Source organism: Pseudogymnoascus destructans (genome assembly GCF_001641265.1).
Source record: "Pseudogymnoascus destructans isolate 20631-21 unplaced genomic scaffold scaffold_7, whole genome shotgun sequence".
Classification (NCBI taxonomy): domain Eukaryota; kingdom Fungi; phylum Ascomycota; class Leotiomycetes; order Thelebolales; family Thelebolaceae; genus Pseudogymnoascus; species Pseudogymnoascus destructans.
The window spans coordinates 128,275-154,997 of NW_020167526.1; the positions used below are offsets into that span (position 1 = coordinate 128,275).

Consider the following 26,723-nt stretch of genomic DNA (forward strand, 5'->3'; position numbering starts at 1 on the left):
TACTTCTTCTTTCGTACGCGTCTTGTTGGCATGGAGTGAGGTTGACGCTAGAGTGGAAATATGAGAAGTGGCTATTGAGGAAGGACCGAGATATTGCGACCGCGCGCAAATCGTGCGGTGTGTTTGGTGACCGGACCTTCGGGCTTTTGCGCAACGGGTAGGAAAACTCGACAGTAGACTACAGTATATAGAATAATGAATTGAATTGATTACTCCACTATCTACTGGGCCTACGTACTGTATTTGTAGGGCATCGGGGGAAGCCCGAATACTCTCCAGAATAGGGGTTCGGGTATTGGGTTCGGGTGTGGCTGTGAATCACCTCGAGTCATGCGACATTCAATGATAGGTGCGCGTTTTCCAAATCGTCGCCCACATTACCACTCGGCCACATCAACAGCTTCACTTCAGGTCAAAGTTCCACATCCGTAAGTCATTCATTTATTGTCTATTTCTTATTTCACTTATATCTGTTCATCTTGCGCCCGAGGGCCGTCATACCCAGCAATTTTCGTTCTGTTTGGCTTCTAGTCCCGTATTTTCGTCGATTGAGCAAAGATGCCACGTGCATATGGGCCTAAAAAGGGCAAGAATCGTTTCACGCCTTTGAAACCACTTCTCAAGGATGCTATAATTGATGTAAGTTATTTTATATCTATCTATGCTTGTATCTCATGTTTTTCCAGCCAAGTCTCCCAAAATCCGTGACTGTTCTTAGTCAGGATGCGTCTGCTTCGGTCCAAGTCATGTCGGAAAAAAGCATATTCGAAGATGATGATCTCCAATCCAACAATGAGGACCCTAATGATACCCTCATCGAAGATACCGGGTTTGTCTCGAGATATGAACTTCGGAGCTGTGCCCAAACGATTGACAGCTCGTCCCAAAAACCAAGGACGACAAAAAAGATGCGTGCTGCTGCAGCAAAAGAAGCCAACGCCACCAACTTTGAATGTGAGGGCAGAAGATCTGCTGGAGATGTCCATCCTGGGAAGCTCGATCGGGTAATTGCGAAGGAGATTGATCACTATAAGCTTCCAAACGCCGAAGATATCGAAGGATATTGGAAGGAGCGAACAGACATGATCAACAGGGAGGCAAGATTCGTTTTCTTGTTGCATTTTTGACACGACCTTCCTGGGCTGAAGGAAGATGTCCTGGACAAAGTGCTCCCAAATGTGCCACCATATGCGAGGGCATACGAAAGCCTCCGGCAGCTCATGATGGACAAGATGAAGGGATGGCGTTCTAGGACGAAAGAACAACTCAAGGCAAGTGATAATTGAGGCAATTCGGGCTGGCATTTGCATGGACGATGGCTATATTATTGAAGCTATATAGAATATAAGATTGTTCCTGATGCCTTCTTTTCCTTTGCTTCCCTGTGTCCCGTGCTCCTTCGCCGTAATCATCTTGGTGATGCTGCCGCTAGCTGCCATATGTTCCACCGCTCCCATCGCCACAATCAAAATGATCACGGCGGCCTTTGCCCCGGCTTCCCTACTCCCAAAGCCTCTTCCCAGATTTTTGGGTAAGAAGGATCGAAAACGGTGAGTCAATTTTACTATTCTACTACGGCTTCTTTTCTATTTAACTGGTGCTTGGCGTCGACCGTTTGGGAGGAATCACCGTTGGCATGAGAAACGGGTGGTGCCACCGGAGCACGCACCAAAAACCGTGGGAACACCAGCCAATTTTGGTGACGGTCCCCGTTACCGTCGTGCTACCCCTATTAATAAGTGGAGTATTTTCGGGTCAGCCGAGCCCACCCCTGATGGTCAGCTCACCTGTGAAATAAATCACTGGACCTCGGGACACCTGTGTCCGCCCCTACTAAATTATTCATAGCGCATCGGGTCCTGCCCCCCGTACCGCGCCGCGGTCAAAACGTGGTTGGCATTTTGACGGGGAGTATTATATGAACAATGGCGGCCCCCGGCCTCTCTGTATGGCATCGCAATTGACAAAAATTGCACCACGATGCGCGTTCTTGGTTTTCTGGCACCTGTTGTGGCCGCCCTGGTCGCGTGTGTTCTCGCACAGACTGATCCGCTGGGAGTCCTTGCTCAGATCCCTACATGCACTGCAAGTTCACGCCTATATCTGTGCCTTGAATTTTGTATTTACATTCTCTGTAGCAAGAATGCGGCGTCAAAGTGCTAGTACCAGCGAATTGTCCATTTACGGACCTGGCGAACTGTCTCTGCACGAATACCACTTTACAGTCGACATTTGCTCTCTGCGTAGCTGGATCATGCGGTCTCGCCGACCAAGCCAGTATGAGCCCTTGCCCAAGCCCCGTCGTCGAGCTTCGAATCCTAACATTGACAGAATCTTCAACCCTCATGCAGACGCAGATTTGCAATGGTACCCCGAAAGAATCACGAAGCGCCGAGGTTATACGAGATGTGATCATCATCTCCGCCTTCACCTTCGTGATAATCGGACTGCGGTTCTACTCGCGGGCTCTCGTAGCGAGCCAGTTGTGGTGGGATGACTGGACCATCGCATTCGCAGGCGTGAGTTTTTCCCGCCCAGCGTCGCCTTGGTAATGTAGTACAGCCATTGACAAGCCCAAACAGATCATAATGATTCCCATGACAATCATCCCGATATTCAGTAAGACCCTCTCGTCCATACGACCCCATACCAAGACCCTAACACATCCCAGACGCCACCCGCGGCTTCGGCGAGCACTTCTGGGACGTCCCTCCCCAAAACCTCGAGCTCCTCGAAAAGGTACTTCTCCCTCGAGCAGGCATTCCTCTTTTCACCAACACATGCTTACTTAAGGCTGGCACAGCTCTACTACATCTCCCAAATCCTCTACTCCTTCGTCCAAGTCCTCGCCAAATTCTCCATCCTCTTCCTCTTCCTGCGCGTCTTGCCGACCCAAAAATTCCGCCTCGTCGTCAAAATCTCCATCGCCTGGATGATCTGCCACACCCTCGCCTTCGGGCTCGCCGTCACCCTGCAATGCGTGCCCGTGGAGTCGGTGTGGGATCACTCGATAAAGGGGAAGTGCACGAACTCGCAGGCGTTTGTGTATGCGGCGGCGGGGTTTAGTATTTTTGAGGACTTTGTGATTATGTTGTTGCCGATTTGGGAGTTGAAGGGTTTGCGTCTAAGTACGAAGAAGAAGTTTGCGTTGATGTTTTTGTTTGCGTTGGGGTCTTTGTATGTCCATCTACCCCTCTCCTATTGTTGCGATTTTGCTAATATTGGAACCGTAGCGCCTGCATCACCAGCATGATCCGCCTCAAATACCTCGTCGCCTACGGAACCTCCATCGACGTAACATGTACGCCCCCCCCTCCCCCCCACACCAGCAAACCATCCGAGAAAACTAACCCATCAACCAGATGGCGCCGTCGATGTTGTTCTGTGGAGTGTGCTTGAAGATTATGTCGCCGTAACCTGCGCCTCCCTAATGTGTCTCCGCCCCCTCATCGTGCGCTGCTTCCCCTCCCTCTTCCTCACCAGCAACGCTGAGAGCAAGAACACCCAGAGCGACTGGGGACAAGCGCGGAACTCAAAGCTGGCGAGTAAGCTGGGCGTGGCGAGTAATAAGGGGTATGAGCTTAATAGCGACGATGGGGATGCGAAGGGGGTAGGGGGGATTAGGGTGCAGAAGGCGTGGGCGACGAAGACGAGTCATGTGGGGGACGCGGAGGACGAGTCAGAAGGGAGTTATAGGATCGAGAGGCCGAGGGGGAGTGAGAAGGCGTGGGATGTGAGGAGGAGTTGAGGGGGGAGGGACTCACGGTGTTTCATGTTTATAGATTTTCCCCATGTTTGAACGCCATTCTTACTTCATGTTCACATATATACCTCTTATTTCTAGTTAATACTATGTATATACACTCTTTTATTAACTCTGTGGATCTCCTAGTTAATGCTCATAACTCCATCCCCTCATAGAGTAAGCGTAATACGTAGCAGCAGTCAACTTCTTCACGGTTGCCAATGCCTTATTTTCAAAGCAGCTAATGACGCGCCGTAGAATGTAGAAGCCCTAGTGAAATAAGGATTGTTGGGTTACTACATATGGGAAAGGGGCCAGCTTGTCGCGGTGCATGTAGATAGAGACCAGCCCCCAACGCCTGTCTCTAAGCCGCCCCTCCATATCCCGAACATGGAGCCATATTTCCCACTCAACACCCATGGATACCCACCGGAAAAGCTTATGGGAAGATAATACATATACATAAATATTTCGATTCCCCCCGATACAGATAGACAACAGTCACACGCTGAAAAATACGTTTGGTCTAGGTCTTGATACATACCCCCCTTCTTCCCGCATATGCACACCGCACCACACGCCGTTATCAGCGTGGGCACTACCACTTTAAGCCTGTCTGCCTGCCTGACTGTATGTATATCTGTCCGCGCGCATACACACGCCCACCCTATCCATCCATCCAACCACCTCCCCGGCACCACGTATGGATCGACCAAAAAAAATAGTAACAATGTGCAGCGAAAACATACGCCCTCCCTGCCCATCCACAATGGCGGTAAAAACGGGATAACGCCTGGCACCCCTCGGGTTAAAAAATACTAATGCAACATCCACCCCACATCCCCAATCTCTTTTCCAACCTCCACTCCCACCCCCCCTAATCAATAGTCATAAACCCAAACATACCCACCACCAACCCCACAACCACCACCGTCAAGATCCCCGCCCCACCTTCCCCCCCGTCGTCGCCGGCGTCATCTTCGAGTAATCCACCACATCATTCCCCGCATTCGGATTCCCCATGCTCGTCCCCCCCGTCGCATTCGACACAATACTCCTTGCCTTCTTAATCAGCATACTCTGAATCACCTCTAGCGCCGCCATCTGCTGCCCGACACCGTGCGTCCCATCCCACGCCGCCTTCTTGCTCCAGGACAAGCCGCAGACGCGACCGGTCGGGGCGCCGGAACACTGGAGTGCTGCGGCGGCGGCGGAGGTGCGGAGGGGCTTCATGACGGTGTCGTAGATGAAGGGGGCGATCTTTGTGGAGGCGGCCATCCAGCGAGTGAGGAAGGCTTTTTGGGCGTACATGTCGACGGAGCAGGAGAGGTCGGTTTCGCAGGCAAGTTCGAAGGCGATGCCGTTGGGGAAGAATACTTCGATTGTGCGGGCGAGGAGCTTCTCGACGCGGTCTTTCCAGATGGCGCTGCCGTCGGTCTAAAGGGGGGTTAGTGTTTGGTAAACAGGCAGGGATTTGGTGGGGGGGAGAATGGAGATGGGAGACGAACGTAGTTGTACATGGTGGCGGCGCCGTGGAGGAAGATGCCTGCGTTGTAGGAGAAAGGCACTCTGTTAATCTCGGTACAGTTATCCTTCTGATCTCCACCATCATAGATGTTATAGTCCTTGTCGAGGAATCCCACGCTGCTCATCCACTCCCAAGTCTCGGTCGCGTACTTGGCATACGTCGCGTTGTTGGTGTAAAGCGCAAGGCGCGCGCCAATGTTGAAGAAGCAGCCGTTGGAGATGGAGTTCTTGTAGCTGTACCCGTTGAGGTAGCTGTAGGCTTGCCAGTGCAGACCGCCGCCGCAGGTTTTCGGGTCGAGACGCTCGGCCTGCGTGTGGAAGACGGCTTGGGCGAGGGCGAGCCATTGCGGCTCGTCCGCGGCAGGGTTCTCAAAGTTGAACTCAGCGGCTGTCATGGCGGACATGCCCCAGAATCCTGTGGTGGGATTGTTAGCTCTGTGGTCGCAATGATTGTTAGGTGGGTGGAGTGGGATGTACCTTGATCATCGTTACCCATACCAAGGGACTGGTTCTGGGGGAGGTAGTCGAAGTGGTCACCGGACTGGTGAATCAACGCCTGCTTGATCACAGCGTTGTATGAGTCGTCGCCGGTGTAGTACCAGTAATCGAGGAGGGAGCCGAACATGGCGCCGGCCTCCCACCAGAAGTAACCCGCGTTGAGGACCAACGGCGTCGGGGGTGGCCCGGGAAGCAATCCCGGCGTCTGTCCTGACAGATTCCCCTTGTATTCCAACATCATGTCGTAGACAATCGTCGACGCGGCATTTCTGATGGACTCTAGAAAAAGAGACACAGAGTCAGCGGGGGGAAGAGACATGCGATCAGGACGAGGGCGACGAACGATCATCATCGATGTTGAGTTCGATGGCACTGGCGACTCTGGCGCCTCCGAGGAGGAGCCATGCCGAGGAAACGAGTGTGGTGAGAAGCATAACGAGAACGAGAACGAGAACGAGAACGGCGGGGTGAGGCTCAAGCGCACCTCATCGGCGCAGGGTCGGGATTGGGGAGGTTTCTGGTCGTCGGGCAAGATGGCGGTGCGAGTGGCGGAAGCGCGGCTATGGCAGATTTGAGGTGGGTTGGCTCGAGGGTGACGAAGCGGTGTTGCTGACTGTCAGCAGCGCAACGAGCGGAAGTGTGAAGTGAGGGCCGTTTAGGCGCGGAGAGATTATATAGTGTGGACGTTGACTAGCAAAAGCAGGAGAGGTTTGATTGATGATGATGGTGGTTACTTGTGTGGACGGGAGAGGAGGATTCATATGAGGATTCATATGGGGACATGATCTGTTGAGGCTGTGACTGTGCTGTGAACAGTGGACGAAGTATCTTGTAGTAGTGGGTAGTATGGAGAGGTACATGCGGCTAGGGAAGTGAGAAGCGGGTACTCATGGCCGGGTGGGCGCAGGTGGAAAATGCTTAGCACCGAGCCGAGGACAGAAGGGGGAATTTTTATTTGTGGGTGACAACCAAATTAGAGTACAGTAGGCCACTTCAGCACCGTAATTTGAGTGTAGCAGCGTAGCAGCTTTAGCCTAGATAGGAAATGATGTAACTATAATCCTTACGCCCCCCTGTTGCCACTATCTCCTAATGTAGTCGAAGACGAAAGCGGAAACAGCGCACCAAAGACCCCCCTCACCCTCTCATAAAGATGCCATCTACGTGCGGATGTGAGTCAAATACTACATCTATTACAACAGACGCGTCAGAGTACAGATGGATGGAAAGGGATATAATAGATATACCTGTATATAGTTTATAATGATAAATACTCTTCTATTAATGGTGGAGGCACTACAAACCGTGATCCAGATGCTGATGTATGACGGAAGCATATAAAGCAATTTGATAATAGAACCACAACAGGATAGTAAACCCCAACTGGCTGATATCCTGAACGGGGCGCCTTTCTAAATGCTGTATATGTCCATAGAACCTGCACTCCTCTAAACGCCCGTTCTAACAATCCGGACCGAAGAGAGGGCTCTATTCCAAGCCTTCCTTCCATCTAAAAGTCTACCCTATGGGTGCGCCTACAGGCAAGCCATACCATAACCTGCTAGGTATGTAGGATCGCCATAGATATATAACAGATCATGGTCTTGCATAACCTAGGTGGTTATTAGTATTGTAATATGATAATAGAATACTCTTACCTCTCGTATATGCGTCATCCATGGCGCTAACTGTACTCTACCGCTCCATGGCACGTTATAGAGCTGAAAGAGTATAGTAAGTTGCCGGATCTCACTCAGCAAGAACCTATTTACATAGTTAATTAGTTATTATAAATGAAAAGGGGCAAAGAAGAGTGCTTACCATAGTAGTTGCCATGCTTAGACATCGTCCAAACCCTCAAATGAGATGCGCCGGCGTTGCTGAATATGACGGCGATGATGATACTGACGACGGCGAGCCCATATTTGGTGCTCTTCTTCTTCGTCCTCTACTATACTTGCGAGGATGACAAGAAAACCCGACAACGATATCATCCTCGTTCTCTGTCTCCGGCTTCGGCCTCGGGCTTGGCTCTGGCTTCCTAGCATTATAATTATCACTTTTATAGGTGGAATCACAGGCGGATCACCATATCTACCTATATACGACGACATCTCCGGCTTCAAATTATCGTATATTACGCTATATACGGCAGCTAACTACTCTAGGCTAAAGCTACACCACATCGCAGCTGCTACGCTCGCGAGTGTAGCAGCTGCTGAAGTGGCCTAGTACAGACAGTTAAACCCCCCCCTCAACCTCTTTCCCCCCCACCACCAACCTCCCCTCCGGCGCCCCCTCCCTCTTCTCCTTCGACATCACCATCTCAAACTCCACCCTCCCCCCCTTCTCACTCCCCTCTTTCTTCGCAACTTGATCCCCCTTTTCAAACCCACACCCCCCAATATACCCCCTCCCAAACGTCCTGGCACCCCCAGGCGCAACAACCCTCAACAAATAAGCCTGCGGAAACCTCCTCGCGAACAACCCCATCGTCTCTCTCAAATACAACTTCAGCATCTCCTCCCCCCCAACCCGGCGGGAATCTTCTCCTTACGGACGCGCTTCCACGCATGATCCCGCACCATCTTGTACCCACCCTCCAGCACAGACGCAGGGACGGACGAGATGTCCGCTACGGCTTCCCTGGTTCGGGGGCCAGAGCTGCGGTGGTGGGAGGTGGTGGTGGAGAGGCTGTGGTGGAGGTAGCTTAGGTAGGCGATTGGGGTCGCGATGGCGATGGCGGAGACGAGGAGTTTGGGGTGCGCGGTTAGGCGCGAGGTGAGGGGTTTGAGGATGTCCATTTTGCTGATTTTGCTGGGTGCTTGCTTAGGGTGCTGCCCGTCTGTTGGGAGGTAGGCCGGGATCTGGGATAGAAACAGCCACAGTTTCGACTGAGGTTTCAGCATTGAAGCCAGCAGAATAGGGGGCTTTTGGGGGTCAAAGCAGAACCCCTGGTAGGGCCTACAAATAGCCACGTAGGCCCATTAGATAGTGTAGCAATCAAATTGGTTCTATTTTACTATTGTAAGCTATATACTGTGTGAGAACTCCTGCCCCGTTGCGCCCGTGAGAAGTCCTGGTCACCGGAGAACCCATACAATTTATGTGTGTGGTCTCTGTAATCCAGTACTTCCCTCCAACACCGTCCCAAGGCGTAAATCGTCACGTGGTAGCGGTGGTCCTTTGGTCGTGCCTGTGTGGTTTGCTCTTCTTGTACGTGTTTTGTACAGCGCTGGAAAACGTAAAGGCGAGATGGCGAGGCGCTCACGGAACGAAATGTCGTCGAGATAAACGCGCGAATCTCATCCCGATTTTCTTTGCCTAAGCACGTGATACCCCTTGGCACAGGGGTATCACGTGCTTCGGTATTAACCACGTGATGTACACCGCAACCAGCGATGGTTAAGACGCTCTCCATCCCGTATGCAAACGGGCGCTGACGGCGTCCAACATGCTAAGCTCCGAAGCCGTACCATAAATGACGATGGGCGCGAGATATAGCACTACCATAAAAAGGACTCTCGGCGACAATCGGGGGTTATGAGCCTTTTTTTTAGGTTATGGTAACTAACGTCCATGGTCACGCCCCCTTCGGTGGAACGGCCCCACCCCCTCATAGCTAACATCTCCGGCCGAGGAGCGGGATGGGCTGGGCTAGAATGAGCGATGAGCGCTTAGCGCTTGCTTGCTTTGCTTTGTTTTAGCTATGGCTGGGTTTTAACCAGGGGAGAGGTTTCACTTTTGAGTATTGTATTAGTCAAGTCGGAGGGAGATGAGTGGGAGTATTTGTTTGTGTTGTAGGGTATGAGGGCAGTTATAGTTCTCATATACTTGAGTATCCAGCGCGCGTGAATGAGAAGGAAGAAGGAGAGCTTCACGCATGCACACATATCAGTCGCATCACCCCTCTCCTACCACCCTCCCCCGACCGATCCTCGGTACACCGGCCCCTTACCACCATCCAATCCCCACCCCTCCCTTCAAATCCCCGCAAGGCGAATCTGGTGTCTTGTCTTTGTCTTTGTCTTGCTTTGACGCTGGATGGAGGGGAGAGTTGATGAAGAGGATGAGGTAAGTCCGCGGAGATGGCAGCGTGAGAGTGAATCGAGCATATTCTGGCCTTTGGATATATTACCATCCCTCCGCGCGAGTAAGTCGTCTCATCATGTCATGTCCGCGTCTCCCTCTCCTAACCTCAAACCTCGCCGCCTGGAAACAAACATCCCCAGTCCATCCCACAGACTTGATATCAGACCTCACTCACTATAGCGCCTTCGCAGCGCCACCAATATGACCAGTCCCTCCTCCACAGCGTCGAGTCCTATACCGGGGGACGCATATTTCGCGGACCTGTACCCCCTTGCCTCGCCTGTTCACTCGCGCTCGCCGTCGCCGATCTGTTCACCTCCCTCTGCTCCTCGTCCTCCTCCTGCTGCATCTGGGAAATTGAATCATGATCAGCATAACCCCAACCAGCCGCTTCACAACACGCACAGCCAGAGCCACACGCACACCCACAGACCACCACCCTACCGCCCGCGCCTAGACTTCGCGTCACCGAAATGGGGGGCGTACAGACCGAGTCTGTCCTTCTTGCCCTCTGGGGGCACGAGTCCCGCCAGTGTGAGCGCGAGTACAAGTACGAGCCCTTTGACGCCGGAGAGCCCTGTTGGAGGGAGCGGAGGCGAGGGGGAGAAATACACGCTGTTGAAGGAGGAGGAGAGGGGTTTTGGGGGGGAGAGGGTTAGTGCGCAGGTTCGTCGTTTTTTCGTTTGCTGTTGAAGGAGGAGGAGAGGGATTTTGGGGGGGAGAGGGTTAGTGCGCAGGTTCGTCGTTTTTTCGTTTGCTGTTGAAGGAGGAGGAGAGGGATTTTGGGGGGGAGAGGGTTAGTGCGCAGGTTCGTTTTTTCGTTTGCTTAATACTACCCCTTTGGAGATGGGAGTGATGGATGGGATAGGGGCTAATCGTTGTAGAAAATGAAGAGACGAGCACAGAATCGCGCCGCGCAGCGGGCGTTTAGGGCGAGGCAGACGGAGAGAGTGGCGGAGCTGGAGAGGGAAGTGGAGGGGTTGAGGAGGGAGTTGGAGGTTTTGAGGGGGGGGTTAGGGGGAAGGGGGTAAAGGGGGGGTTGGTGGGTGAGTGTGCGGTGATGGAGTCGTGATATGGGATGGGGATGGGGTGGGATGGGGTGGGATGGGGTGGGTGGGACTTGTATGATATGTATATTGTAATAAAACAACGCAGCTAGAATTCTTGGGCTGCATGTCCTGATGGAGATGATAATCTAGTTAGTTGGTTGTTGATGCAATACGCAGAACAGGAGAGATCGTAGAGCCGGGACGAGCGGCGTAGCCCCCCCCCCTTTTCACTGCGCAGCCGGCGGGATCACCGCAGCCCCCTTAACCCACCCCCCACTCCACACCCACTCACTAACTCCACTAACCTGCGTCCCATTCTGAAAGTAAACCCTCAACTGCTTCCCCTCCGTCGCCCAGACAATCACCGCCGTCTGCGTCGCCGGGATAGTTTTCTGCACAAACCCACCAGCGTACCACCCCCATCGTACGCGCGCTCCACTAGCGTGTTATCCGCCGCAGCATGGTAGACGCGCAGGGAAATCTTAAAGGAGGCGGAGGGGATGCTGAAGGCGCCGGTGTACCAGCCTTTAGGGGAGCCTTAGGCGTGTTTGGCGAGGGAGAGGGAGGGGGTTTGGGATGTATGTGCTAGAGGGGTTGTTAGTTGGTGGTTGGGTCGCGCACATGCCATCTCCACGGAAAACTTCGCGATATTGGCTTTGAGCTCCATCATCGTGTCATTTTGCACCATCTACCCCTCAGCTATGCAGTTGGCCACCGCCTACGAGAATGATTCCGCATCAACCGGCACTTCATTCGTTGCATCTCTGCTGTGTAGGCGGTCTGGCATCCTGTGCCACCACACATGGATGCGGGTATTCGCCATCGATGCTATAAATTCATAAGAGAATCCCTTGCATATGCTCCTGTTTGAATCAGTGAGAGGGAGAAACTGTTCGTGTCTGCCAATATATACACTTCCACCATTATCGTTGGTAGAACGCTAATATATAATAGCCAATTGGGGATGCGAGTCAGTGCTGTGCATCGCAGCGGCAGCATCCGCTGCGGGTGCTGTCGTGCATGGGCGCTCCAGGTCGAAAAGAGTATACCGGGAGGTTATCAGCTTCGACTAGACAGCTGAGAAGCAAAGCCATATAAGGGTTGATAGGTAGATGGTCGTGATATTTCTCAACCAGATAGTAGACGGGGCGTTTGCTCTCCAATAGCCGCAAGCATACTCCTGCAGCCCAAAGGTCTTGGAGGGGATTAGGCTGCGCACTACTCGCTCAATACTCGGCTCACTCGCTCAGTGGGTTACTCAGCTGGGTGAGTAGCTGAACCTTTTACTCGACTCGGTGAGTGAGGTCAATACTCAGTTACTCTGTAAAAACCCGGTGAGTACTCGGCTATCACGTGTAAGATTTATGCATCATGTGAACAGTCCCTCATACGATTAATACTGTTTTATGGTTAAGTTAAAGTATTACATCTATTAGCATCACTCTCGCCATCTCTAGTAAGCTGTGAGAACGAATCATGTATATTCCTCTATCTAAGTACCATGATTATCAGAAGATTATTAGAACGCTATTATCTATTATATATGCTTAAGAACATCCCTCCACCTTGCTTGATGAGGCCGGCCAGACCTACTAATACCTAAAGTATTTATAGGGTCTTGATGAGGATCCTCGACTGAGCGGAACGAGCTATGAGTCAAGATAACTGTGTATAGAACTTGTTCATAAAATGTCTCTTGTGTGAGAATATGATCTTATTATAGGTATTAACCTACATAATTCTGGTAATAATCTGGTAATCCTTACTTGTTGAGGTTGCATTTGATTGATTCGCATTTGATAGAGACTATCCTTCCCATCTGTGACTTCTTTTTGCAAATGTCTGATGCAAGATGTGTTGCCATAGACTTTGGGCCAGCAGACTTGATTGCAGGATGCGTAAGGGCCTTCGAACAATAAGTACAAATAACACATGGTTCTCCAGAAAGCCGGTCTGCTCCTTGGTGATAACTTCTCCAGTATTGAGAACTCCAGTTGGTTGAATCCCATGCAATCTTCATAAGGAGTTTTGTAGTATGATCTGAGTGTTGTTCATACCATCGTGATAGCTTCCACCACTCAATGAATATATCGTGTGTATCCTTAGTCCATTTGACGAATTGGTTTAACTTGCCAATATATTCAAGGCCTGCAGGGACTTTGTAAGGATGCCTGTCCCTCAGTGATGGAAAGGATCTGAGTCGGGCAGGTTACGGTCACATGATAAGAGTTAAGGCAGGTTAGCTGAGTCGGACCCGTTTCGGGTACTTAAGGAGATTGACCCAACGGGGGTTCCTCTCTTCATCTTTTTTGTATCCTTCGTAGTAGACCTATAGGATAGCATCCGTTTAGCCTCTGACTCGCACTCTCATATGCTATTACTGTGAGCTGGGTGCCCTGTGTCCTTACAGACTTGATTTAATGAGGATAGTCGTTGAGAAGACGGAAAAGAGTCTGAGAATACTGTCAGAATCAAACAACTCTGAGTATTGAGATGGCATTTGGCAAATTGCTCGATTATCAGAAGGTTACCAGAAGTCTGGCTACGATGAAGTACTTAAATACCTGGTTTTCCAACGCGAAAGGTACTCCAGCGCTATAACTTTAGCAACTCAAGTTCTCCTCTACTCTAGCTCCAGGAACAACATATCCTGTGCAGCTGATACCTTAGCCCACTTTTCCTTATCAAACTTCTTAGAGTAGACAAGTAAGAACGCCTCTTTGAAGCTAGAACTATGAGTGGATATTTGCAACCATCCATTGTCGACAAGATTGTAAGACTTTGGGTACCACTGCACAGGTCCTGGTAATTAGGCCCACTTTCCAAACTGCCTGCTCGTACAAACAGAAATATTTATGTGGTGGGATAACCTCGTGAAAAGTGCTATAATAAACAATTAGTATTGCCAGAAGATTGCTAGGATGATCAGAGACGTACCCTTCCTCTACATCAATCCACGGCATATACTCAAAGAGACGCTCAGGCTTCTTTCTCAGCTTTCCAGCCTTTCTCGTATATGAGTGGATACAGCTATCCCAGAAATGTTGCCACTTGCGGAAATTGGACTCTTCATGGGCCTATCAACTATTAGTATCACCAGAAGATTACCAGATTATGAGGTAGCATACATCAATGTGCGCTTGAGTTAAGAGAGCCTGGGTGCTAGTGATCTCTTCATCGGAAAGCTCATCTGGTAGAACAGCCTCGTCATTTAAAATATCTCGCGCTGTAACATAAGCTCCAACTCCAAATCGTCTTCAACCTCAGTATCCTCCCATTCGCTGTTATTATTGTCATCGATTGGAATACTTGAGATACCCTCAAATGCAGCAAGCTCAGACAGAAGTTGTTTGGGCGGAGTAGATGGTGGGGCTTGTGGAGAAGAAGAGGCGCTAATATTCTTGACTTTCTGATTCGCAATGCAAGATGCATGGGTACCCTTCTCAGTCCTGTTTATAGTTAGATTGAGGCTACCAGAGATTACCAGAAGGAACTTACCGAACACAAATACGCTCAACCTTCAATTCATTCTGTAGACGTGTCTTGTCTTCAGTAGAGGCAGCGATATACTTTGTGTAATGACACAGGGCACCCAGCTCACAGTAATAGCATATGAGAGTGCGAGTTGGAGGCTAAAAGGATGCTATCCTATAGGTCTACTACGAAGGATACAAAAAAGATGAAGGGGGAACCCCGTTAAGTTTGTTTCCTTAAGTACCCGAAACGGGCCCGACTCGGTTATCCCAACCCTAGCCCTGAACCTTCCACCGCAACAGGTCCGCATCGACCCTGAACCCTACACCCTTACTGTCCCCCACTATAGTGTAACTCGCTATGTCTTCCTCTACTGGTCCGAAACCACACCGAGTCGGATTTCATGCTTGTGGTGACCGTAACAGCTCTGAGGCGGGTTCTTCGAGTATCTAGGTAAGGAGGCATCCTTACACTTTGCAGACTTATATAACTTCTTTAAGTAGTAGCTCAGATCAGCATGGTCAGCCTTGAGTGCTAAGTGAACAGCCTTCTCATCTTCAGTAAGGTTGGAGACGCAGTTGCGAGCTTTGATAGTATTCGCATTAGTGGAGAGTTCTTCATGTGCCTTGAGTTTCGCCATACTAACTAAACACGTGATTAGCAGAGATCTCCAGAAGTTCTGGCTATAGAATCAAGATAATAAACTTAGTTGAAGTCCTAGTGAAGAGGTAAAGGCTCAAAAGGGAAGAAGAATGTGTAGATCGGAGAGTAACCAAGGAAGGTGGTTCTAAGGTCGTGGTTATTTTAAAGTTGCAAACAAAAATATTTGTGAAGGAATATTCACCTACAAAGAATTACTGTTCCAAAAACAACACCACAATGCGCACCTTCATATAAAACACATACCTTTCAACCTCTACCTCTTTACTATACTCTTCTTCTGCAATATTCTTTCTACAAACTCACTGTAAGTACACATATCTTTTGATCTACTTCTTTATCTTGTGTTTACTTTACTAACTCACCTTGATATTAGCAAATGACTCGTACCAAGCAAACTGCTAGGAGATCAACTGGCGGCATAGCACCAAGGATGCCACTTGGATTACGGGCTGGCTCTGGGCTTGGCGGAAAGGGACAGGAAAAGGCTGTGGGCACAGCAAGAAAAGCTCCAGTTTGCTCATCTCAAGCTAGCAACAATCATGCTCAGAAGGCCACGCGCTGCACAAAGTCTAGTAAGAGGATTACCAGAGGATTACCAGAGGATTACCAGAACTCTCTAATAAACATATAGGCACCAAGGCTCTCCGCGATATCAGAAGACAGCAACTTGATACTAGCTCCCATTCCAGCGTCTTGTTAGGGAAATCACAGAAGACTTCAAGTCCAATCTTCGCTTCCAGCAATCTGCTATCCTAGCTCTTTAGGAAGCTGCTGAATGCTTCCTCATTCGAGAATTTGAGAGTATGATGTTTAAACATAGTGACAGGGACATACTAACAGTTATAGTGACAAACCTCCTCGCTATTCATGCGAAGAGAGTGACAATTCAGGCAAAGGGTATGATATTGGTTCGGCGTTTGCAGGATATGATGTTTAAGCTGTGGGCTTAATCGATGGAAATGTCTCTCACCCAGGAATGAAGGTCAGATGAGTTCTGGCAACCATCTGGTAACCTGGTACCTAAAGGCCAAAGGTTATAGTGTGGAATAGGACATCAACAATATGGGAATGGAGTTGGAGTTATGGCGTCTTGATCAATGAAGTCGCACCCCGTTTTTAACATAAGTAATGGCTAATCAAACACGTGATATAACTGAGTTGCCAAGACCCATACTAGGTACTCAGCAAGTGAGTAATCCTCATTCAACAATACTCGGGACATGAGCGAGTAACTCAGCTGGGTGAGTAAAAATTCTACTACTCGACTCGTGAGTACCCAGTGCGCATCCCCTCAGGGGATGCGCTAAAAGCCAGTCAAATTGTGTATTTTCTTACAATTGCTAATATCCCGCTCATCTGGTCCTACGAGTACCAAGCTATAGTTCTGAGATGTCCTGTACCAACAATCAAAGAGACAGTGTAGAGAATAGCCAGCCGTGACAAGCCGCACTCATTTTGATTGGTGCAACGCTGTAACCTCCCTGTCCAGCCGCTCAGATATTAACGACCCAATGGGAACTTAAACTCGAAAGGAGCAGCCATTTGGGGTAGATGTTCGGCAAAAGACGTGAGAAGGTTGCACATATTGATGGTCCACCACCTTCTAGATAAATTCCAGCACCATTTCTGTTATGGTTTCGCCCTGCTATACATTCAATTTTTGCTGCCATCAGTTTTTTATAAGACCTTAACGTCTTGTGGAAGGCTTTGCCTCTGATGAATAATGATTTGATCCCCACGAGGCTGTCAGGGAAGGGAGACTCAGCCAGACAACGTTCGAGGGAATCGATGTCGACAATAACATTCTCAAAAGCCAAATGATGCGCAGCTCTGTACCTGAACTATGATTTTAGACTAGTTTCACTCTGAGGATATGGGAGTCGAACCAAGCCTTGCACAAAAGCAGTCTTTCTGTCTGGTCTCGGAGATATTCCCCCCCAACAAAAGTAGCTATGGCCGAGAGTATTTCAGGTGGGAGGTCTGTGAGGGATAACATGCTGTAAATATCCGGTCTTGCAAAACCCGTGAGAAACATTCTTAGACAGCTGAGTCAACAGGATTATGCGAGGCTGAAGTACCTTGACATGGCGGGATAGGATCCGATTAGATTAGATCAGACGACATCCAGACGAGAACAACGACGCATCATAAATAAAGCCTAATACGTCAAGGAAAGAAAGAAATATAGCATATGTATGCTTCACGACTATATCTTAACACTTTACTTTGCTTAGTACCGTTATTCCACCCATTTGTTTGAAATCACACTGCCTTGCAAAAACACTTTACACGGGCGCGTTACCATCAAACGTGTCCCGCTCCTAGCGAGGTAGATCAGGCGGAGATGTTCACTGTTCGTGAATTTCTAGCCCAAGCAAATACTCGAGAAAATTTGCGGCTTTCACAATGCTGGCAGAGTCTGCCTAATACTGTTTGGCTAGCAGGCGGTTAAATTTCAATGTCGTATATCTAGAGACTAGTCTCCAGAGCTGCGTGTGATGTCATCTTCACAGCCATTTGAGCAATCATCTCCTACCGCTGGCGGCGATGCGACCAAGCAATCACAATTCACATATAGACAGCTTGCCCATCTTGCCCTCTCTTCGGTAACATGCCCGCTTCGAGTCATTGCCCATATTGATCTCGATGCCTTCTACGCTCAATGCGAAATGGTGCGATTAGGCGTGCCAGAGGACAAGCCTCTTGCTGTGCAGCAGTGGTGGGTTATCCATCCTTTAAATCCTTATGAAAGTATTATTATGCTGATAATCGCTCTTGATTCCCAGGCAATCCCTCATCGCCGTCAATTACCCAGCCCGTAAGTTCGGCATATCAAGGATGATCACGGCCAAGGAGGCAAGAAAGCTATGCCCAGATGCCATCCTACAGCATGTGGCAACGTGGAAAGAAGGCGATGTGAAATGGGCATACCACAAAGATGCATCTGCGAACATGGCCACGCACAAAGTCTCTCTTGATCCATATCGGCTGGAGTCTCGGAAGATTCTGGCTTGCATGAAAGAATGCCTTCCGCCAGACTTGCAAAGGGTTGAGAAGGCAGGTATAGATGAAGTCTTTCTGGATTTATCTGCACAGGTTCATACCATCCTTCTGGACCGTTATCCCGAACTTTCGTCGCCACCTAAGGATCTATCCGAGTTTCTGCCGCTGCCCCCAACCACTGTATTGGATTGGCAAGCAGACGCCTTGGTCGACCTCGACGCTAGCGAAACAGAAGATGATGATCCGGATTGGGATGACGTGGCTATCCTTCTCGGCTCGGAAATAGTCCGAGACGTTCGGGCTGCTGTCAGCGAGCAACTGAAATACACGTGTTCTGGCGGAATTGCGCACAACAAGATGCTATCCAAGCTTGGTTCGGCGCATCGCAAACCGAACCAACAGACGGTAATCAGGAACCGAGCTATACAACAATTTCTTTCCGACTTCAAGTTCACCAAAATCAGAAATTTAGGGGGGAAATTGGGTACCCAGATTGTTGACACCTTCGAGACAGATACAGTTTCGGGGCTACTTGAGGTACCAGTTGAACGGTTGAAGCAGAAGCTGGGCGATGAGACTGGCAGTTGGGTCTATCAGACCATCAGAGGGATTGATCAAAGTGAGGTTAATTCACGGACACAAATCAAATCAATGCTCTCAGCCAAGTCATTCCAGCCGAGTATTAACAGTCGAGAACAGGCCTCTCGGTGGTTAAGGATATTTGTCGGTGATATCTACGCGCGGCTAGTCGAAGAGGGCGTCTTGGAAAACAAGCGCAGGCCAAAGACTATAAACCTCCACTTCCGGCACGGAGGTCAGACAAAATCTCGTCAGATGCCAATTCCATTGGGGAAAACCATTGATGAGACGATATTGTTTGACCTGGCGAGCAAGCTCCTTGGTCAGATCATCCTCGAAGGGAACGTGTGGCCCTGTGCGAATCTGAGTCTTAGTGTTGCCGGGTTCGAAGACGGCATTACAGGAAATATGGGCATTGGAGGGTTTTTGCTGAAAGGCGACGAGGCAAAGGCTGCTCGAGAAAATTATTATAGGTCGGATAATGGGGCATCAGACAGGCCAGAGAAGAGGCAGAAGACAGAACATGGCGTGAGGAGTATCCAAGGGTTCTTCTCTAAGCAGCCTGGTACTGACGAGTCGGATAAGCATTGGGAAGGCGGGGACTGGCCATTCGATGAAGAGGACAATATCACAGCAACACGCCGAATCCACGCACCCCAGTCCGGATTGAAGAACGCATCAATAACATCATATTTCTGCAAGCAGTGCAACGAATCGTTTGAATCCAACGATTCATTTCAAAGCCATAATGATTGGCACTATGCGAAAGACTTGCAAGATGAAGACCGAAGACTGTCGCGTACCCCTCAACCTCGACCGAAGCCCGGTCCAGGGGAAAATAATAATAAAGGGAGCAAAAAGGACGCTGGCAAATCAGAAAAGGGACAGCGCAAGCTTAGTTTCGGTTGATTTTCATGGCAAATACTCAACTTATTCCCCGCACAGCCACCAGCCGTGCAGTCCCTACCTTGAATACCAAAATTTGAACGGGAGGCTGAAACAAGCCTCGTCGAGAAGAACCTTTCGAAGTCAACGTCATGGCTGCCCCACGTGTGTGAAGGAACATGCGCGGAGGATAACGACTGATATCCTCGCACTTCTCCTGACCGTGAGGCGGGCTTGTTTTCACCGCCGTCGCCGATATCATGCTTCCCACGGCAGAGGCCCCTTCCCATAACAGCCTCGTGTTTTTTTACAACAGACGGACCCTGCCACCAAAATCTGGTTCGGTACGGTCCGTTGACGAATACAGGTAACCAATCAGCATGTCTTGCTTTTAGCTACCTGACCCAGATCGGTCTCGAATTCACGTGATTGTTAGATCTGATATGCCACGTCGCGACCTCCAATGAATGTATCGCGAGGCAACCTGTCCGCCAACAAGCAAATCCACCACAAAACCCAATGAAAGATTTGTCAGGACAAATCATAACAATCAGATGACTGCGAAGAACAAAGTGGGTTGGGTGGTTGGACTATCGCTGGTTGTATGTACAGCTTGTACACGGAAGTACCCATTGGCGCACCACCGGCGTAGATACCCGACAAGGCAGCTATGCTTTTTTGGTCGCGTTGGTGCCCGATGGGCCCAAGCTGTGGCGACGGCACGCACTGGAGGTAACTGGTGGCGCTGGGATACGCTGACAGGATGGTTTTCCTAGCTGCTGTGCTTCTGTATCAATCTCGGCGAGTTATGCGCTGCGTAGTTGTCCTTGCATGCCAACCAGGTTGTTGGAATGGTCGTGGGGTGCTGGATTGTGGATAATATCGCAGCACGGCAGCGCCCAACGCGTCGTGTAATGCCGCAATATCTTCAGGCAGAACGCGCTCTTGAAGAGACGGAGCAGGGCAGGTGAGCTCTCCCTGCTACCGGTGAGCATCTGAAGCTTGCCCTTGTCTCGTCTACCATCTACCGAAGGGCGGCTCTCGGGCTGTCGGTTGCATCGATGGGTCTAGAGCGGTTCTCGTTGAAGTTGAAGTTGAAGTTGAAGTTGAAGTTGAAGTTGAAGTTGAAGTCGAAGTTGAAGTCGAAGTTGAAGTTGGAGGGAACGGGCGTGGGGTGAACCCTTGGGCATCAGAGGGGGTCCTGGCAGACGTCCCGGTGCGGTGCGCCCCATCGTCATCGTCATCATCGACATTGCCCATGCCAGTCGTTCCTCGCCATGTAACGAGCCACAGAGCGTATAAGGCGGCATTGTCTGTCGTTGGAGGTGGAAGAGCAGGTAAGATAGCAAATCATTGTACAACTTTATTGTACAACTTTATTGTAGAACTTTATTAGAGAACTTTATTGTAGAGCTTTACTGAGTAACTGGACGAGATATGTACTCGACCGTACCACTCATAGACAACACCTGAAACCAACCACCGCTTAGCACGCGTTACCCAGAGAGACCCACAACCAACACACCCAACCCAACCCTTCCCATCTTCCCGCCCACCACCTTCCATCCCTCCTCCTTCTCTCTTCCTCATCGCTCTTTCCAGGAGAAAACCCCCCCCCCCCCCCCAACAAACATCTATACCAAACCATCCCTCCCTCGGGTTTCGATCTTTCTGCATCGTGGCCAGCGCATAGCACTGTGTTTTTGTCATTGTCGCAGTTTATCGCCGCGGGATTTGGAGATATACTAGGCATCCGCCCTCCCCTCTCCCAGACAGTTTCTTCTTCTATCCCACCGTCTATCCCACCGTTGAAAAAAAGCTTCCCACCAGGTTACTTGTGATCCCACATATCCACAGTCAGAGGAGCAGACTTCCATACCAAAAGGACCAAATACAAACCCAGGATCCAGTCCACTTGAGTCTCTTCACACGGGATTCGACACATCAAGCCTTTCCCCGCTTGTGTCGGTCGCTGTACTATTCCATCTCCCTGGACTGCCTGGATCTCCCTGTTTGAACTCCATTTTCCCACACCCGTTGGACTGGAAAAGGAAAAGGAAGGAACCGCTCACTCGGCTTTTTTACCACGGATTCCCCCAGGCTGATACATTCCCCACAAACTTCCTGGATCAAAGTGCTCATACACCTGGACTTCATTTATTCCCTCCACTGCCTAACAAACAATCACAATGTCGCAACGCCTCACGAAATATTTTGTGCCCGCCACAGGTATCGACAGAGAGGTCATCACGACTGACATCTGTCGGTACTTGGGCAACGATGCGCTCGTGAAACCCGGGCAGCACAAGGTGACACATCCATCGCCGACGGCTTCATCATCAACCATACTGACAGCCCACAGAACAGCAAAGGAGAGCCGATCGCTGGCTACTTCATCACCGCATACCGTGCTCTCACAACGGTAAGAACCCGAAACCACATCATCAGAAAACATCGTTGCTGACCATCGTGTGTTGTCAGGATCAATTGACCGACATCAAGGCCGACTCTGCAAGATGGGGAGCAGAGCGGGCGAAAAACCAGACCAACAGGGGATCACAGGGTGGAGGTATCTCACCATTGCGAGGTTCGGACGTAGGTGTTCGGTCTTCTAACATTACACCAGACGTCGGGTACCGTTCGTCACTTACCCGGGCCCGGCAGCAGCAGCCGCCGTGGGACGATGCCCCTCAACTCCAAGGAGGGGGATATTCCATTTCATCGCCGCAGCAGCAGCCAAACCAGGCAGGAGGAAGATATGATGGCTACTCAGGTCAGCCGCAGCAGCCGCTGCAACCCTATGGAGGACAGCCGGAATACAATCCCAATCCAAACTACTCATATGGGACGCCCGTCCAGTATGGTCTTTCACAAGCACCTTCCCAACCACCACAGACAGGATACGCACCGCCCAACCCTAGGTACGGGGAGGGCAGAGGTATGAACCAGGGCTACCAGCCTGACAACCGCGCGCCTCCACAGGGATACTTCGACCAGCCACCGATCATGCCTCAAGGTCGGGGACAGCCAGTTCCTCCACCGCAGCAGTACCAGCAGCGCGACAGTTTACCAGGCCAGGATCCCTACAACTACAACGGCGGCCGTGGTGCGTATTGACGCTACCCTAGTGTGTGAATCGTGTCTAACTGGCCGCTTCGGCCTACAGGTCCTCAAGAAGACCAAAACATGGAGTATGATGGATATGAGGAAGAGTTCTCGGACCAGTCGAACCAGGCGCCGAAGCCGACCAGCTCGGGGCAGTCAAGGCATCGCAGCGAGAGGAGCGACAGAGATCCGGAGAGGCGCGCCGACAGACATCCTGGGAAACATCGCCGTTAGCATTTTCTCGTGCTTGGACCTCCCGAGTTGCTCTGCTATGGCTCCGTGGACTCGACCTTCTCTTTCTCTCTCTGTTTGAAGACATGATGCCATGGCCTTGTTTCTTTGCTAGGATGTTCACGCCGTTGTGATCCAGCCAGCCATGGATTATTTGTCGGATCTCTGAAAGTGCGTGCTCTGTCGCACCGAGGAGATATATGGCCGTTGCACGGTGTGCACCACTTTTGGATCCCATGGACATTCCATCCTTTATGGAACAGACATGACAGAGACCTGGATGTGCAGCATAGCACCGAACAATTTGCGCTGATGCCCACCTGATGGCTGGAGTTTTTGACTGGATATATTAACGCCTATGGGCGGAGCCCGTCGTGTTTTAGAGCCACCGGCGTTCGCACAAACCCCGTGTTAATTGCAATCCGCGCGCGCCTGGAAACTAGGATACCTAGACGAAATGAACTCAACTCTACAAACCTACCATTACCATTACGCCTAAGGAGAGAATTATGATGAACCGTCCTAGTGGCTACCCTGGACTCTGACGCTCTTACGGCCGTGTTGGACACCTCCATTTTTTATTGCTTTCCTGCCCTCGCAGGCCCCCCCCCTAGGGAAACAGGGCGGCGGGATGAAAACGGAGTGATGGGATTTTTGTTTTTAGGAGGTGTGTGGCGTATTTATTTTTTTGGAAAGGGGGGTGGAATAATTGCATTTGGGCGCGAGGACGGGAGGAATGGGAGGCGGCTGTTTGTATATACGTATCTTCTTTTATCTATATCTAGTTTTTGTCGAGATGTTGGAGTTAAAGAGACTATTTATTGTTTAACTTTGGTTACGATGCGTGTGGGTTATACGTGGTAGATTCGAGGCCGTGGAGAGAAGCGGCTGGTGGTGGTTTGAGATGTGGTGTTGTAAGTGGTTGTGGGCCGATCGACAGACAGCTCTAGATGACAGCTATGCGAGAATAGTGAAACCAGGTCCTCTATAATCACAGTGTTTAGAAACAAATAGAACGACGAGATATGTTCCATACATCCAAGAATGCTTGAGAGTTTATGCACCTGTAAAACCCAAATCGACGGGACCGAGGGGACCCAAATCATTCCACGACAACGGATCCTTACATCACAGTCTCACCACGACCGCATCCAGCGATTAATCGCAACAGCAGCCAGACATTAAATTCCAGACACAGCGAGGTACAAGTCTAAATCCCTCCTGCCAGCGTGCCAGAGGAGGAGCTAGGAGCTCAGGGGTGGTGGCGACTGGAAATCGGGGCTGGGGCGGAGATTAGATTGCGGTGATGCTGTGCTGTGGATGATGGGGGGGATGGGGGATGGGGGATGGGGGATGGGGGATGGGGGATGGGGCGCTGGAGGGGGATGGGAAATAGCGGTGCATGGCTGGGAAATAGCGGTGCATGGCTGGGAAATAGCGGTGCATGGGCTGGGAGATAGCGCTGCATGGCTGGGAAATAGCGGTGCATGGCTGGGAGATAGCGGTGCATGGCTGGGAGATAGCGGTGCATGGGCTGGGAGATAGCGCTGCATGGCTGGGAAATAGCGGTGCATGGCTGGGAGATGGGGCGTGGTACAGTGTAGTGCCCCCCGAAGCCCTGAAACACTGGCGCGTCGCGCACCTTCCACCACTGTACTGTTGTGCAGATCGATCATCACTTTTTCGCTTGGCGTTGAGCACTCCCCAACGCTCACGACACAGGAACCCCCGTTCCTCTTTCTCTTTTCCTCCACGAAAACACCATCTCAACAAAATCCACCTTCGACGATCACTTGTGATATACCTGGGGAATACAGAGAGACTGCAGTCAAGGGGAGAGAATTGTGACGACATAAAGGACCGGTCTAGCGTTTGTGAGCTGCTGTGCGGCTGGTGACGCGGACGGACCCAGGGGGACAGAAAGACGAAGATGTTGACTTTTCGAAGAGCTGTCGCAGCGGCGGCGCTCATACTCACAATCCTCTACCTCTTCACACATACACACAGCGATACCTCGCTATTGCCCTTAAGCTCTGCCGCAGCAGAAAAGCAGCACGGCACCGAACACGCCTCGACAACCGCCTCACACCCCAAAGACGACATCTCGAAACCCTCGCAGGCCTCTTCCAACTCCAAGAAACCCTCCAGCCAGCGCCCCCTCGTCGACCCCTCGACGCTCTCCCTCCCAGACAAGCTTGCCTACCACTTCCCCTACGACCTCCCCACCAAATTCCCCGCCTACATCTGGCAGACCTGGAAGCACACCCCCGCGTCGGGCAACTTCGCTGAGACGCTCCGCCCCGCCGAGGCCTCCTGGTCCGAGAAGCACCCCGGCTTTGTCCACGAAGTCGTCACCGACGCCGTCGCGCTGCACCTGCTGCGCTACCTCTACGCCGCCCTCCCTGAGGTCCTGCAGGCCTACGAGGCACTCCCCCTCCCCATCCTCAAGGCGGATTTCTTCCGCTACCTCATCCTACTCGCGCGCGGCGGCATCTACACCGATATCGACACGCACGCGTTGCGCTCGGCGCTCGACTGGATCCCGGCGTCTGTCCCGCACGAGGCGGTCGGGCTCGTCGTAGGCATTGAAGTCGACGCCACTGATCGCGAGGACTGGGCGGAGTGGTACAGCCGGCGCATTCAGCTGTGTCAATGGACCATCCAGGCGAAACCAGGACACCCTGTGCTGCGCAGCATCGTGGCGCGCATCACGGCCGAGACGCTGCGGAGGCAGAAGGCGGGCGCGCTGCACGTCAGCGACGATAAGGTGGTGGAGTTTACGGGGCCGGCGGTGTGGACGGATGCGGTGTTTGATTTCTTCAATGACGAGAAGTACTTTGAGGGCGTGAGGAATATCACCTGGCGCGACTTTACGGGGATGAAGGGCCCGAAGAAGGTTGGTGATGTGGTGGTGCTGCCGATTACGAGTTTTAGCCCTGGGGTGCAGACGATGGGGAGTGGAGAGTATGATGATCCGATGGCGTATGTCAAGCATGAGTTTGAGGGTGAGCCCTATCCTGTTCCAGGTTCTTGAAAGAGATTCATCATCAGAGCCATAAACTAACTCCCACAGGATCATGGAAACCAGAGAACCTACGCCATATCGGCATCGTCTACGACGGCACGGAGAACGAACAAATCGAAGCACAACAGAAGACGCAGCAAGAAGCACAAGCCCAAAAACAGGCGTAAATGGTTGGCTTTCTCGCTATCACATTCGTTTCGCTTTTCGCCTCAAAAACATCCAAACAAAAGAATCTGTAATAATCCCGCCTTACTGACGCCATGACACATGCTGTTGTATATTATACTTTCGTTTTCAGAGTGGGGTGGGTGGCTGGGTGCATCAAGTGGCGTTGTTTTTACAAAATTTCCTTGCATCCATTGAAGGGGTCGGCCCTGTACGAATACAGCGTTGGCGGTGAGGAATGTAAGAAGTCGAAGAGCATAGGAGAAAGGATTACAACATGCGCGATTCGTTTGCAAGAGAGTGCAGCTCGCACACGTTTGGCGTTTCGTTTTCACTCTTCCAGGGGCAGGCGAATAAAAAAGCCACTTCGCTAAATCCCGAAGACAAACGGGGGAGCTACAACTGCATGCGGGTATGATGGTTTGCGCAGGGTAGTGAACGAGGGGTTTAGGGGCTGGGGGGCGGTTTGTCAGGTTCCATTTCAAGAGCTGAATAGGAGCTGTGGCAATGTACTGTACTGTATGTTGTATGGCTTAATAGATGAATTTTTCGAACAATGAGCCCCTTTCATGATGATGCTTAGAGTTCCTTCCTACTTGTTAGTTCACAAATTTATGTTAATAAGGCTGGGGATGGAAGCCTCTGACCACTTCTCGTCGTCCATTTGGTATAGTGATACAAG

At 50.9% G+C, this 26,723-nt stretch overlaps 11 protein-coding genes across 11 annotated transcripts; 6 read left to right on the forward strand and 5 right to left on the reverse strand.

The window, feature by feature from the left end:
• Nucleotides 1-394: 394 nt before the first annotated feature.
• On the forward strand, nucleotides 395-1,333 carry VC83_02789 (uncharacterized protein). Its single transcript, XM_024466444.1, has one exon. It carries the CDS (start codon nucleotides 675-677, stop codon nucleotides 1,125-1,127), a length of 453 nt encoding a protein of 150 aa, XP_024325430.1. The 5' UTR covers nucleotides 395-674; the 3' UTR covers nucleotides 1,128-1,333.
• A 498-nt stretch (nucleotides 1,334-1,831) lies between these two features.
• Nucleotides 1,832-3,832, forward strand: VC83_02790 (uncharacterized protein). Its single transcript, XM_024466445.1, has 8 exons — nucleotides 1,832-2,085; nucleotides 2,139-2,277; nucleotides 2,332-2,519; nucleotides 2,583-2,619; nucleotides 2,672-2,739; nucleotides 2,804-3,177; nucleotides 3,234-3,301; nucleotides 3,363-3,832. Exons 1-8 carry the CDS (start codon nucleotides 1,981-1,983, stop codon nucleotides 3,746-3,748), a joined length of 1,365 nt encoding a protein of 454 aa, XP_024325211.1. The 5' UTR covers nucleotides 1,832-1,980; the 3' UTR covers nucleotides 3,749-3,832.
• An 846-nt stretch (nucleotides 3,833-4,678) lies between these two features.
• Nucleotides 4,679-6,507, reverse strand: VC83_02791 (uncharacterized protein; the record flags this gene model as incomplete). Its single annotated transcript, XM_024466446.1, has 4 exons — nucleotides 6,114-6,507; nucleotides 5,750-6,049; nucleotides 5,254-5,687; nucleotides 4,679-5,182 (listed from the first exon to the last, which is right to left on the reverse strand). The coding sequence occupies exons 1-4, from the start codon at nucleotides 6,202-6,204 to the stop codon at nucleotides 4,679-4,681; spliced, it is 1,329 nt and encodes a 442-aa protein (XP_024325210.1). The 5' UTR covers nucleotides 6,205-6,507.
• Nucleotides 6,508-8,283: 1,776 nt separating this feature from the next.
• VC83_02792 (uncharacterized protein) lies at nucleotides 8,284-8,679 on the reverse strand (the record flags this gene model as incomplete). Its single annotated transcript, XM_024466447.1, has 1 exon — nucleotides 8,284-8,679. One exon carries the CDS (start codon nucleotides 8,677-8,679, stop codon nucleotides 8,284-8,286), a length of 396 nt encoding a protein of 131 aa, XP_024325209.1.
• A 777-nt stretch (nucleotides 8,680-9,456) lies between these two features.
• On the forward strand, nucleotides 9,457-10,893 carry VC83_02793 (uncharacterized protein; the record flags this gene model as incomplete). The annotated part of the gene is made up of 2 exons (XM_024466448.1): nucleotides 9,457-10,528; nucleotides 10,747-10,893. The coding sequence occupies exons 1-2, from the start codon at nucleotides 10,064-10,066 to the stop codon at nucleotides 10,891-10,893; spliced, it is 612 nt and encodes a 203-aa protein (XP_024325208.1). The 5' UTR covers nucleotides 9,457-10,063.
• A 245-nt stretch (nucleotides 10,894-11,138) lies between these two features.
• Nucleotides 11,139-11,581, reverse strand: VC83_02794 (uncharacterized protein; the record flags this gene model as incomplete). The annotated part of the gene is made up of 3 exons (XM_024466449.1): nucleotides 11,139-11,282; nucleotides 11,318-11,448; nucleotides 11,533-11,581. The coding sequence occupies 3 exons, from the start codon at nucleotides 11,579-11,581 to the stop codon at nucleotides 11,139-11,141; spliced, it is 324 nt and encodes a 107-aa protein (XP_024325214.1).
• Nucleotides 11,582-13,534: 1,953 nt separating this feature from the next.
• VC83_02795 (uncharacterized protein) lies at nucleotides 13,535-15,025 on the reverse strand (the record flags this gene model as incomplete). Its single annotated transcript, XM_024466450.1, has 6 exons — nucleotides 13,535-13,637; nucleotides 13,849-13,988; nucleotides 14,040-14,137; nucleotides 14,221-14,360; nucleotides 14,410-14,458; nucleotides 14,857-15,025. The coding sequence occupies 6 exons, from the start codon at nucleotides 15,023-15,025 to the stop codon at nucleotides 13,535-13,537; spliced, it is 699 nt and encodes a 232-aa protein (XP_024325213.1).
• A 1,125-nt stretch (nucleotides 15,026-16,150) lies between these two features.
• Nucleotides 16,151-20,620, forward strand: RAD30 (DNA-directed DNA polymerase eta). The gene is made up of 2 exons (XM_024466451.1): nucleotides 16,151-17,767; nucleotides 17,835-20,620. The coding sequence occupies exons 1-2, from the start codon at nucleotides 17,547-17,549 to the stop codon at nucleotides 19,537-19,539; spliced, it is 1,926 nt and encodes a 641-aa protein (XP_024325212.1). The 5' UTR covers nucleotides 16,151-17,546; the 3' UTR covers nucleotides 19,540-20,620.
• Nucleotides 20,322-20,775, reverse strand: VC83_02798 (uncharacterized protein; the record flags this gene model as incomplete). The annotated part of the gene is made up of 3 exons (XM_024466452.1): nucleotides 20,322-20,493; nucleotides 20,544-20,696; nucleotides 20,726-20,775. 3 exons carry the CDS (start codon nucleotides 20,773-20,775, stop codon nucleotides 20,322-20,324), a joined length of 375 nt encoding a protein of 124 aa, XP_024325216.1.
• Nucleotides 20,776-21,704: 929 nt separating this feature from the next.
• VC83_02799 (uncharacterized protein) lies at nucleotides 21,705-22,854 on the forward strand (the record flags this gene model as incomplete). The annotated part of the gene is made up of 4 exons (XM_024466453.1): nucleotides 21,705-21,824; nucleotides 21,878-21,937; nucleotides 21,997-22,621; nucleotides 22,682-22,854. The coding sequence occupies 4 exons, from the start codon at nucleotides 21,705-21,707 to the stop codon at nucleotides 22,852-22,854; spliced, it is 978 nt and encodes a 325-aa protein (XP_024325215.1).
• Nucleotides 22,855-24,340: 1,486 nt separating this feature from the next.
• Nucleotides 24,341-26,592, forward strand: OCH1 (membrane-bound alpha-1,6- mannosyltransferase Initiation-specific). The gene is made up of 2 exons (XM_024466454.1): nucleotides 24,341-25,856; nucleotides 25,925-26,592. Exons 1-2 carry the CDS (start codon nucleotides 24,782-24,784, stop codon nucleotides 26,041-26,043), a joined length of 1,194 nt encoding a protein of 397 aa, XP_024325583.1. The 5' UTR covers nucleotides 24,341-24,781; the 3' UTR covers nucleotides 26,044-26,592.
• Nucleotides 26,593-26,723: the final 131 nt, after the last annotated feature.